The sequence below is a fragment of the Leopardus geoffroyi genome, chromosome C3, assembly GCF_018350155.1.
Source record: "Leopardus geoffroyi isolate Oge1 chromosome C3, O.geoffroyi_Oge1_pat1.0, whole genome shotgun sequence".
Classification (NCBI taxonomy): domain Eukaryota; kingdom Metazoa; phylum Chordata; class Mammalia; order Carnivora; family Felidae; genus Leopardus; species Leopardus geoffroyi.
Window position 1 is genome coordinate 106,464,184 of NC_059338.1, and position 13,406 is coordinate 106,477,589.

At 42.8% G+C, this 13,406-nt stretch overlaps 1 protein-coding gene across 4 annotated transcripts in view; it reads right to left on the reverse strand.

Annotated features, from left to right (window-relative positions):
* Positions 1-13,406, reverse strand: part of GRHL2 (grainyhead like transcription factor 2) — a 168,854-nt gene that overhangs the window by 81,567 nt on the left and 73,881 nt on the right. For all 4 annotated transcript variants that reach the window (XM_045454032.1, XM_045454031.1, XM_045454030.1 and 1 more), the window contains exons 5-7: positions 10,905-10,960; positions 7,637-7,793; positions 2,987-3,098 (exon numbers count right to left, since the gene is read on the reverse strand). In XM_045454032.1, the coding sequence (XP_045309988.1) occupies positions 2,987-3,098; positions 7,637-7,793; positions 10,905-10,960 (325 nt within the window). The remainder of the gene's footprint in view (positions 1-2,986; positions 3,099-7,636; positions 7,794-10,904; positions 10,961-13,406) is intronic.

The window sequence follows — 13,406 nt, forward strand, 5'->3', positions numbered from 1 at the left end:
ACTACCCAGAGGGCCCGATGGAACCTGATGGCCGCGGTGGCTGGTGGAGATTTAGAAGCGGCAACCTTGGAGCCCTGACTATAACCTCCAGCTTCATGGAGGTTAAGCAAAGTAAAACAGTTTTAAACGCTGGATTCTTCCTTTCCTTCTTTAGGCTACCAGAAGGTTCTCGACCCAAACTGGCAACTACACGGCACATGCACTCCTCAGCCTCCCCTCACCAGGCACTGCTCACTCCCCTGGCGGAACCAAGGTAGAGCCTTCACAATGTTCTCAGCACCACACTCCAGAGCTCCTGCTGATGGCGGGGCACCACACACAGACGTACATGTGATCGCGGCTTCAGCCCCCCCCCCCCCCCTTTATACTGGAGATGGTGTTAGCCATCAACTGGCAGAGGAGTACGCGGTTTGATCTTTTTTTAATCTAGTAAAAGAACGAATTATATAAGATTTTTGCATATTTCCTCATCCTCTGTGAGCAGCTGTCAGGTTGAGGCTGTGGTGAGAAAAATCCATTTTCCATTTGAAGCTAAGGGACTGATTAACACCCCTCAGGTTCAGGTTCAGAGCAAGTGGCCCAAGTAAGCCACAAAGCTTCTTAGTAAAAGTCATAAATCTCAAAGATAAGTCACGTGTGTGCGTGTGTGTGCCCATGCGTGTGTAAAGGGTTGCAGAGAAAAGTCTGAAGGCAGGCAAGAGGTGATAAGAAGAGAGATAAGATCTGAAGTCCTGTGAGAGTTGAGAAATCATTCTGGTCTAAGAAAAGTAAACCTTGCAACACTATCAAAGTTGAACCAGCAGGTAAGCCAGTAAAATGCTTTTATTATTTGCCTTATTTGGACTTAGTCCATATTTCTGTTTAATTGCTCCTCTCATTTTCTTGGGTAATAATTATAAGGCTAACTTTTCAAATAAAATAAAATTGTTCCTCTGCTCCATGTAGACTGGCTACAAAGCAGGTTAAGGCAAGTATCCCCAAGCGCGTGTCCTAGTCACTCACTCTTGGAATTTCTATGTAAGGGCTGGGTGAGGAACACTGTCTCATCCTAGCTCTTGCACTAATTATCTGAGAAGTCACTTGGCAAAGTGGGTCAGTGGGTCTCTCTGGGCTCAGTTTCCTGGTTCATTAAAGTTATTATGTTTATTATTTATTATTAAGCATTTATAAATACATTTGACTAGTAGGAGGTGTACATGTGGGGGGGGAGGCATGGTGGTGTGCACTGGGGGGAGGAGGGGTGTAACCATCTTGCAGGATAAACCAGCAAGTAGTTCCATAGGTTCTATTGTGAGTCTCTAACCCTAACCTAGTCACTAACCTTTCTGCCGTTGGTCATGAGACCTTAGCAAGGGTGAGATGGAGTGTCTAAACATCCATCATTGCAGTGTGTAAGAAATCAAAGCCATGGCTCAGTAATACCTTCTGAAACCCAACACAATGGAAACCTTCACTTTGCCTACACTCACTGCGACTGCGTCCTCTTTGCTGCAAAATGAGGCAAGAAAGCCCACAGATGAGAAATTACTTATTTCTTATAAAAACAGCATATGCAGTGTTAAAATTACTTAGAAACACATATATTACTGTCTGCATACTGAAGTACCTTCTAGAAACTTTAAGATCCGATCCCTGACTTCCCATCTTACTCTGTATCCCAGAGGTCGAGTCCCGCAAACTGCATTTGCTAGGCTGTGCCAATGGCTTCAGGGTAAGTGTGGCCCTTGGGAAGCACTGGTGGGAGGCTGGGAGATAGGGAGAAGACAGGGCATTCCGTCCCCTCCTCCCAGTTGGCATTCTTTGAAGAGGTGTGTCTGGCAGTGACTCCTCCGTAGTTCCTCCTCTTGCAAAGCTGCTCCCTCTGTGGCCCCAGCTCCTGCTGAGGCAGCCCCCACTATGGTTCCAGCTCTTGCTGGGTGGTTCTCCCAATACCCACAACCTCCTCCCTTTGATCTTCCAGCCCTGCAGGTAACAGCAGCAGACTCCTGCTGTTGCTCATCTCTGGAATGCCTCCCGGTGCCTTCAGCCCTCCCAATGTTTGCAACAAATTCCCTCCGTGGGACCATTTGGCATGGACTCTGCTTTCCTGGCTGAATCCTGAGTCCCACCCAGGGGACTACCCGTCTGTAGAGAACAGACATCGTGTCTGAGAATACACAGGTTTCAGGGGCGCCTGGGTGGCTCAGTTGGTTAAGCGTCTGACCCTCGATTTTGGCTCGGGTGATGATCTTGCAGTTCATGAGATCAAGCCCCATGTTGGGCTCTGGGCTAACAGTGCAGACGCTGCTTGGGATTCTTTCTCTCACTCTTCCTCTCTCTTGCTCTGCCCCTACCCTACACGCGCGCACTCTCTCTCTCCCTCTCTCTCTCTCTCAAAATAAATAAACATTAAAATTAAAAAAGAATACACAAACTCCAGGAAATATACTTGGCAAATTCATTCCTCCTGCTGGAAAAGCTCTCTGAAAGGTGTCATTTGCCGGACCACCTAATGTGTTGGAGCTGAAGGCATGTGTTGGAGCTGAAGGGACACTAGACAGAGAATTAGAGAGCCAGAACTCACTTTGCAGTCATGTGACCTTCACAAGTACCTTAGAGTCAAATGATCCTGAGGTTATTCGTGTCACAGCGGGATAAGAGTTCATCTGGTCGGCCCGACTGGCCATTAGACCCAAACACAGGAGGGCCTGGAAATACGTTTTAGAAACCGACACGGTCGTCGCAAATCCAAATGTATCACTATTATTATATGAGGCACAGCTGACTTCCATAGAACAAAAAGTGCTTTGCACCCAGCTTAGCCTGATTTTGATTTCTCAGCCTGATTTGTACCAAATGTACTGACAAAGTGCACAGACTCGTGCTTGGCATTTCTCCTGAAGAGCTGCGTGGGTCCCAGCTCTGATTTGTGTGCCAGGCTCTCCTTGGCATCACGGCAACAGGGCAGTTCACCAAAGACCACACGGAGAGGTCAAGGTCAACTTACCAATGTCAAGGACCCGCTGCTTCGCTGTATGCTGCCGAGAGTGCCAGTATTTCCAGTATTTCAGCTGCTCATCTCGGTTTTTGTCTTCACTGAAGACCACCATCACCACGCTCTGCAGAGGGGAGAATCACAGGTTTTACTTTCTGCCCCGGGCCTCCGATGCGTCAGCCTCCGGTTCTGGCAGTCCGGCCAGAGGTGTGCTCCCATGGTGCTGCTTTTCTTGCTTTACAAAACCCAGACAAGCTCAGCTGTGCAGCTTAGTTTGTTTAAAGATGGGCCTATTTAGGGGCGCCTGGGTGGCGCAGTCGGTTAAGCGTCCGACTTCAGCCAGGTCACGATCTCGTGGTCCGTGAGTTCGAGCCCCGCGTCGGGCTCTGGGCTGATGGCTCAGAGCCTGGAGCCTGTTTCCGATTCTGTGTCTCCCTCTCTCTCTGCCCCTCCCCCGTTCATGCTCTGTCTCTCTCTGTCCCAAAAATAAATAAATGTCGAAAAAAAAAAAAAATTTTAAAAAGATGGGCCTATTTAAAAAGTGATTGGGAAATGAGAACCGTACATAGGAAAAAAGAATGCTACCTCCTTGTTACCACGAGTCGTAAACAACCAAATTAACCAATGAACAGCACATTTATTGTCTTGCGAGGCGAGTGGGAATACCAAAAAAATCTATTTGGTACTGAAAACAAACACATTTTTGAAATTCTGTATTATGAAACATAGAATTTGGTGCCATTTATAAAGAAGCAAGCACCTGTTTCTAGCCTAGTTAAGTGCCTCAGGCTGGAATAGTGGAGTAATGAGAGAAATACTAAGGTAATGAAAGAAATACTACAAGATGAGTTCATACTTATGAACATGGATCTAAGTTACAGACCAAAAGCTACAAGGCCAACTGTTTTATTTATTTCAACACAATTTGGATGGGCTTTCTTGGAAAACTAATCATATCTTGTAGAAATAAGAATCCAAAACCCCTTTGAGTTCTAAATGATAAAAATCCTCATTAAACTAAATAAATGTTAATTCATTGCCACTTACGAGATGAGACCCTACCAACACACACAACCCCAAATCCCTTTAACTACAATATCAGGGATACTGGTGCTCTCCTCCCTCCATAACCAAAATACTTCTTGGACATTTTCCTACTATTGCAGAATGTTTCATTGATTCTCATTCCTTAATAACTTCTCCCTTGTAGCATTTTGCGCACTTGTAGTCATTTCATTAATTATTTATAACTATTCTGTCGATGGCAATGTCTTCCCATTGGCTTCCAACTCAAAGAGGACAAGGACAGTGGTCCTGGTGCCTGGCAAATAAGAGATACACAATACATGCTTGCGGCTGTACCGTCAACTCCAAATCGGGCTGATTCCCAAAGTATGTGTGAACATTGGTTACACAGGAAAGCAGGTGTCTGTTAGGAACACTGGTTCGGAAATATCCCTATTATTCGGATTCACAAGCAGCATGACCCTCGAAGGTACAGAAAGATGACAAGAAGGGGCATCATTGGCTATTCTGGTGGAACTAAGAGCCACAAGCGTCTCATTCTTCTCTCTCCCACTTCCTGAATCTGTCTTCCACTTCCTGAAACTTCGCCATTTACAATAGTCCCCCTTAACTGTGGCTTCCGTTACCCACAATTGGTCACCCACAGTCTAGAAGCAGAGAAGTGTCTTCTGATATCTCATCCAAGGGTCAACAGTAGCGTAACGTTACGGTCACAGTGCCCACATCATTCATGTCACTTCATCTCCTCATGTAGGAATTTTATCATCTCCCATCATCACGAAAAGAAGGGTGAGCAGAGTATAGTAAGATATTTAGAGACAGAGATACCACATTCACATAACCTTCATGACAGTGTATTGTTAAAACTCTTCTATTTTATTATTAGTTATTCCTGTTAATCTCTTACTCTGCTAATTTATAAATTAAACCTTATCATAAGTACGTATGTAAATGAAAAACCATAGCATATAAATGGCTACATACTATCCATGGTTTCAGGCATCCACTGCAGGGGTGGGGGGGACCTACAATGTATCCCCCACACATAACAGGGCAAGGACTACCGTATATGTAAAAGTTCAGTGAGTGGTCTCCTGGTGTTTATTTCTTTCTGTTCCAAGATAAAAATAGCAGGTAATTTTTTTTGTAGCAAATGACTACGTTAGCCTAAATAATGGCATATTCTTGGTCTGGAAACTTATTTCTTCAGTAATACAGAGAAACGCAGTTTGAAAATGCTATTACCAAGCATACATGCTTCTATTCAGAATGACACTGTTCTCCAAAATTAATGCTGGTGGGTTCCAAGTGCATCCCTCTTTTCCTCCATGTTGCTTGCTCTCCCAGAGCTGAGGAGAAAGAAAGATCCCTCTGAAAGGCACCATTCTAACTCTCCAAGGGTGTTAAACTGAAGTCCGTAAGAGAGCAGGGCTCTTTCTAGCCAAAATGAACAGATGGAAATACATTAAATATTAAATTATTTCCACAGTTTCAATGAAGTAGAATTCTTGGAAGAGTGTCTATACTCAAAACTCAATAGTCATGGCCTTAGAATGTGAACCATCCACCATCTTTTTCAGGGTGAAGATAATGGTGCTGTTAAGAGGGTGCATATATATACTGGTTATAGAGTTATACAATCTAAAAGAGTTACACATGCGCTGGTAATTTACAAGATTGTGTTTTAAAAAGTAAATTTAGGGGCGCCTGGGTGGCGCAGTCGGTTAAGCGTCCGACTTCAGCCAGGTCACGATCTCGCGGTCCGTGGGTTCGAGCCCCGCGTCAGGCTCTGGGCTGATGGCTCAGAGCCTGGAGCCTGTTTCCGATTCTGTGTCTCCCTCTCTCTCTGCCCCTCCCCCGTTCATGCTCTGTCTCTCTCTGTCCCAAAAATAAATAAATGTTGAAAAAAAAAAAAAATTAAAAAAAAAAAAAAAAAAAGTAAATTTATCCAGAGTCTTCTTACCAGGCATCCACACGTGGGGGTTTAGGGTACGAAGCCTAGCATATATATCCAGAGGTGGGTCCCAGGCTAAAACGCTTATGGCTTTTAGCCCTCCATGTGACTCAACACAGTGTACCTTAGTGGTTAAGAGAATGAGTTCAGGAATCTGACCGCCTGGGATATATCCTGGTTCCCTCACATTTTAGCTGTGTAACCTTGGCCAGTTACTAGTCTCTAAAAGGCTCCGTTTCCTCATCTGTAAGATTCCAAAAATAGTGCCTATATCATAGGGTTGTTGTTAGTTTCAAATAAGTGGACTGCTAGATATATGGTACTTAACACAGTGCCCGGCACATAGAAGATCCACCCAATAAATATTAGTTGTTACGTCGTGGCGCTTGTTAGTATCATGGCATCTCTCTGTCATTGTTGTCGTCATTAATATTATTATTATTATATCCCTCCACCATTATGATGATTATGAGGAGGAGGAGGATGGCCCCCCTCTGCCACAGCCTTGACCACAGGGTAGGGAACACACCAAGCCCCCTTTCCGCCTACAACGGGCTCAGCCTTGGGTAGGACATTTGCTCCACATGTTTCTCTCACTCCCAGCTGCCCTGCCTCCCGCAGCTCTGATCTGGGACTGGGACAGGCTTACAGGGAGGAAGAACTGCTGGCCTGAGAAATGACCAGCAACCTTCCTTATCTTTCTCACTGAAACAAAGCCACAAAACCCAGCTGACTCAGAGATCACCACTGCAATGATTTTACCTAAAACTAGTAACAGACAAGCTGGCCAGCAGGTGCCCAAATACTCTTCTCTCTCTTCTCCCTCATTTGTTACCTTTGCATGGGCATCTGGAATGGGGGCAAAGTCACTATGCTCTCTCTAGGGACAGCGTGGCTTTCTTCTCAATGTACTAAAGAGCTTAGGAGGCGGTAGCTATGGATAAAATAAGGTGGGGTGGCACTATGCACACAGCATGTAAAACAAATCATTTTACAATCGGGCAGGAAAGTCCTTCAACCTCTTTTCAGAGAGCTCTGCTATGATTTTCCTTTTCAGGAGAAAAGGATTACCAGTTTCCTCCCTTCTTGGCCGCGGCGAGAATGCCAGAAGCTGGTAGGCTTCCGGCACAGTTCCATTTCCAACAAACGGAACTAATACTCATGAATGTGAAAACTCCACCGAGTCACTCCTGGTAGGGATCATGTCATGCCTCACTTTACTCCTGAGGAAGCACTGGGCTGCAGAAGGGCTTTGATAGCAAGTTGCAAAGGGTCCGGGGACACAGAATGAGTTGTAGCCTCCCTCACAGAAGACAGCCGCAGCTCTTTCCTTGCCCACAAATAGGCTCCGACTTACAACTACCTGCTTGAAAAATTAAGATCAATTGATTGAACACAAGAACAACAACTAGGTAGCATAAAGGTAATGAAGGAAACTGGGAAAATCCCTTGGATACAGCCAGAAAGCATGTCTCAACCATGTCCCTCCCTGGGGTTTATTGGTTACTGATTAAAATGATAAACGGTAAGCCAGTAAGTTCTGTCCTGCTCCAACTCTCTGACATTTGTTCTGGAATTATTTATTTTCGGATTTTTTTCCACACCCTCCCGCAAGATGAAGGAAGGTAGCAATTCCCTTCGTCTGATCCCTCTGCGCTTTATTTGAGAAATAAGGATCATACCCTAACTTTGCTGATTGGGTGTCGGAAGCATTTGTTGTCTCCAGTCTCGCTGAGCGTTATGGCATAGAACTGTCCTTTGTTGAGGTAGGTCATGGGGCCCTCCCCCTGCTTCTGACGCAGAGACTTGGTAGCTTCCAGGGTGTATTGAAATGTGCCACTGTGAACAGAAAACAAACAGTGGTCAGATTCACTCACTTGGACATTTCTGCCTTCCTAATCAATTTCACATTGACAGCATTTTGTAGGAATATTAACCAATATTTACTCCATTTCAGAGACAAAACACAACATATGGCAAAGAGATGAGACCAGACCAAAGGTCATTGCTAATACAATGTATAGAGCATTTCTAATAGTGGCTCATAAACCAGATGGTTTAGAAGGAGAGAAAAGTCCATGAGGAGCCTGTCCAATTACGTAAGGTTGTGCCAGAAGAATCTGTTAGGTCTTGGATGGCCATCAGTAATGCCTGAAGCTTAAGAATTGATAGAATTTGCCACTTTTATCCCAACAACAAGCCAAATGTGTGAAAGCTTTTGTTTAATTCATACCTGTACCTAGACCTCTTTTTGTACAACCAAGATGTTGCAAAATAGCTATATCCCACTTGAAAACATTTTGAAATGTGAAAACCTAAATGAAACTCAAACATTCACTATTGAGAATTTAGTTCCATAGCAGAAACTGGGTTTTTTATTTTTGGTTTTTTGTTTATTTGTTTTCAAGATTGCAAGAGAACTCATGAAAGGGTAACTGCTGTAAATCAGGAGTTTGCACACAATGGTCCCCTGGCCAAAACTAGCTCACTGCCTATTATTGTAAATAAAGTTTTATTGGAACACGACTACATTCATTCATTTATGTCTTGTCTGTGGCTACTTTCGTAACAGCAGGGTTTAATAATTGTGACATATGGTGTGCCAAATCTAAAATATTTACTATCTAACCCATTGCAGAAAAAGTTTGCAGATCGCTGCTCTACCTAATTTCCCTAATATATAAAAGCAAAATAAAATAAAAACACTGATTTTCCCAAATTTGGAGAATTTATCCATTATTTAAAGTAAACAACAGGTATGCACCACAATCTCTTGTTTAAGATGTCCATTCAGAAATATTTCTTTCTCCTACACTGCTGGATGGCCTATAGTGATAATCCAATAACCAATGTTTTGTGTATTTTTTTAATCATCAAAAGCTCTTCACTGGGCCTATTGTTTTCTTAGCTCTTTAATTCAGTAGTCTTTGAAAAGCTGGATGTAAAAATGTGTCAAAGTTCACCTCTTAAAATGACCTACTTACAAGATTATGGGGGACCCCTACTTTCTATGTTAAACATTTCGGCAATGTTTAATTTTTTGTAAGTTTTGTAAGGAGAAAGAAATGTGAAGGGCAAAACAACATTCCTCATTTCATGATAAAAACCTTACGCTTAAACTGATAAACTAAGCAAATTCCGGAATATGTGTCTTAGAATTAGGTAGGAAATAAATCATTCAAGACAGAACCAATTTCACTGTCATTTTGCTTAGAAAAAGCAATTTCAGTACAGCCACTGAATCATAAAATTTGAGACTTGGACAGGATATTAAGAATCACCTAGACCAGCAATTTGCAACTTGTCTAGGGCACAGACTTTGTTTCAAAAAAAAAAAAAAAAAAAAAAATGAAGAAAGCTGTGAACCCTCTCTCCAGAAAAAAAGCACATATGAACAGAAATAGTTTTGAATCTAATTTTGGGGAGTGCATGCCCCCTAAGCCTGTCTATTCATAACATAAGAAAAAAAAAAAACCACCTTCCTCATTTCGCAGCTGAAGACAGGCTGAGAAACTTGCTCACTCCAGTGGACAACGACAGCAGCAGAAAGAGAAGACAGATCAAGTGACTGATAGGTCAGTGTTCTTTTCACCAACCAGACAGCTGACTACGTGGTGATTTGGGCTTATAGCATACAAATTATGTATGTACTTCCACATTTTAGAAGGTTATTTGGAACTCTTATCTTCCCCACCATGCCCCTTCCCCTCATGAACACCACACACCCGAATTCTGACTTGGACGATCTGGGGAGACCAAATGGGGAGTCTGAGGTTGAAGCAAGATCCTGAAGGATGAGGAGGACATTAGGCGGAAACAGAACAGAAGAGAGCCACACACATAAGAGCAAAAGGGGCAAGCAATACAGTAGAAGACAAGGTTTAAAGTAAAGGGACCAGCAGATAGAGGGTTCTGACTACCTTCATGAGTAACTTGTGTTTAATTCTGTCAGAAATCACTGGTAAGTTTTATAAATGGGAGAGAGATTCATTTCTTGCCCTTTTCTCCTGTCTACAGACATGATCACGACCGAGGTCTTTGAACATCTGGCACCTCTACCTAGAATGTTCTTAATACTCCTTCTTTCCCTGGAAAACTCCTGCGAACAGTCCTTCAAGATGTGGCTCAAATGCCCCTTCCTGCAGGCTTTGGCCCACCCCCCACTCCTCCCAACCCGCATCACACACGCAGGCCTGTAGGTCCTCTCAGCTTTCTGTTTATGTATCTCTGTGGCAGGACTCACCACTTACAATTTGTATTACAATTGTCCATCACTACACTTGTCCCCTCCAAGTCTACGGGCCTCTTGTAGGGAGAGGGTGTATCTCATCCCCATCCCTCTCGCATGGCTTGTACACGGAGGGCACCAGAGTGTATGGTACCTGGTAGCTAAATACGTGCAAAGTGGAACAGAAGGAAGAAGAAAGTGTTGGCAGAAAGCTCACTTATATTTTTATAGTTCAGAACACGAATAAGAGTAAGTTGCGAGGGACAGGACAGGTAGAATAGAATATTCGGCACTTGGCAAGTACGATGAAAGTGTAGTAAGAAAGGTCAGGCAGATCTTTACCCTTCTAGGGTGGGTAGCTGGAGGATGGTTCCATCCTTAGCCACCATAGGAAATAAAAGCAGACCGATGAAAGAAGTGGGGAAGGAAGGAAAGATAAAAAAAAAGAGAAAGAAAGAAAGACAAAGAGTTCCATTTATTCACATGCTGTGTTGGAGCCCATGCGTCTGAGCTTTAGAGGATCACCCAAGAGGGGATATGTAACCAAAAGAACAGAGAAAGGGTACGGGCCTCAGAATGTAGGTCAAGACTGGAAATAGCAATTTAGAAGTCATTGTAATAGAGAAAATAATTTTCTTTTAAAGGTTCAAAAGTATAACGTAGGGAGACATTTCAAGTGTTAGCAGTTCATCAGTTTCTAGGGGCATCTCCCGGGAGCCTACCTTGATGCCTGGTCGTACATGTACTCCTCAGCCCCAACCGAAGCACTCCGGAATTTCTGCAAAATTTACGAGTCATCAAAATTAAAACAAATAGGTAAGTCATCATGCAAAAGAAACAAAAAGTGACAAATGTATCCAAACTGTTAAATCCTCACTTCAGAAAGGAAAGTAACACATTTTTTAGTACTGTGTTTTCAGCTACAATGAAAATAGTTGCCATTTGCGCACAGAACTCACATATCACCTGCACACTGAGAATTATGCTGGACAGAAAGGGTATTTGTGCTTTGCATATTATTCACATGTCCATATTCACATGTCCACAGGTGTTGCAAAAGTGTCTGCAGGTACTGGAACCTGTTTCTTCAAACATATAAAAACACCTCTTCCATTTTCTATCATTGCCAATGCATATTCCAAAAATCATAAATTCTTTTTTTATTTACTTATTTTAAAAGGGAAGGACAGAGACAGAGAGAGAGAGAGAGAGAGAGCATGAACAGGGAAGGGGCAGGGAGAGAGAGAGAGAGGCAGACACAGATTCCGAAGCAAGCTCCAGCCTCCAAGCTGTCAGCACAGAGCCCGATAAGGGGCTCGAACTCACACACCGCAAGATCATGACCTGAGCCAAAGTTGAAAGCTTAACTGACTGAGCCACCCAGGCGTCCCAAATTCTAACATTTTAACCGGCTACCTGTATAAAATTGAGGCAAGTGCCATGTTTTCTGCATCTGCAAAATGCTTATTTACAGTGATTAGACGGATAAATGCGTTAATAGATATGAAGTACTAAGTACAGTACTCGGTACATGGTGAACTCAATATATGTGTATTAAATTCTATTCTATAGTCATCACTTGACCATATTCAGTGCCCTTCTCTAAGATCATCTTTAGCACAATATTTTAAGAGTACGTTTTGGAGGGAAACTCTAAGGCCTAGTATTATGCGTGAAGAAGCTTGGATCCAAGGATATCCAGTTGTTATTTAGTGCAAGCTGGAAGCACTTGGTTACACTTTAAAACCTTTTCAAAAGTAGATGTGCAAACACCCCCACTTGATCCTGAAGTGAATATAACAGGATGAAAAAGCACTTGGTTGACCACACACACCTGCTCCTCCCAATGTGACTTTTTTCTAGTGCCTCTTTCAAAACAACAACTTTCCTGCCTCTCTTTTCTCAGCCATAAGCTTCCATTCTTTGACCACAGCTCACCAGTTTCCTTCACAGGAAAGGGTTACTCACAGCTATTTTCCAAACTTTCTTCACGATCCTTAACCACCATCTCTAGAATTCACAATTTATAAGTAAAATATACAGGATACTTCTTTTTATGTTGTCTTATAAATTCCCTGGATCCAAGAAAATGGTTTTTGCCATCAAAGTGTATTTATGTGCATCCTAGGAGCTTGTTGACTGGTTCAATAATTGTGACAAAGAATCAAAGATACAGATTTGCGTTTCTTTTGCAATCAATCGATCAATCAATCAATCAACAAAGCATTCAATGGGAATCTTCTGGGGCTCCACCGAAAGTCGGTTGAAGAGATGGGCAAATTCACATGAACAACAACCACAACAAATCGAAGTAAAATAGACCAAATGACTAAATGTGAAAGTCTATTTTGAATCATTCATTCATTCATTCATCCATCCATCCATCCATCCATCCACTCAGGTGTCCTGGCTGGAAAAGCAAATAATGGGCGTTGCCAGGAAAGGAAGGTCAGCAAGATGACAGGACGATTTCGTAGAAATTGTGGAGACTGTTCTAACCCATGGAAGCTAAAGAGAAGCTGGATCAATTGAAGGAATTGAGAAAAAGTAATCCAGGTGAGAGAAGACCAACATGAGTCAAGACAAAATGATGGCACAAATGTGGTGTGTACATGGGGACAAGGACACGGGCCTGATTTGATTATGAAGGGAGGACCTAAAAATCTAGGTTAAACATTTAGTTTCTCGGGCAACCAGCCATATTTTAAGTACTAGATTGCCATATGTGGCTAGTAGCTACCATAGTGGAGAGAATACAGGAAAATTTCCATCACTGTAGGAAGTTCTATTGGCCAGGGCTGATCTACGAAAAGGTATTTATACTTAGTATAGTTAAGAATTAGAAAATTTTGGAGTAGGAGGGTAGCATGATGAAAAGGGCACTTAAAAAAGGGATAGAGGAAATGCATTTCCAAGGTCTCCTTTGAAGGAATATGCAGTAACCCATAACAATACGAATACAACTAATTCTGGTGGACCAGCATTAGTAAACACAGGCCTCAGTGAATTTATTGTTCGTGCCGCAGAATTCTGAAACCCGAGGACAGACTAGCCTACTAAAACACATTAAACTTATAAATTCTGTGGTTCTAACCCCTCAGGTGATGTGAAAAGGTGTGATATACTACGACTGTTCAGACTCAAAGGGACTGCATGCTGACTAAAACACAGAATCTTACCCTAATAAGGCACATGTGAACAAGAACTATGAAAAAATAAAGACA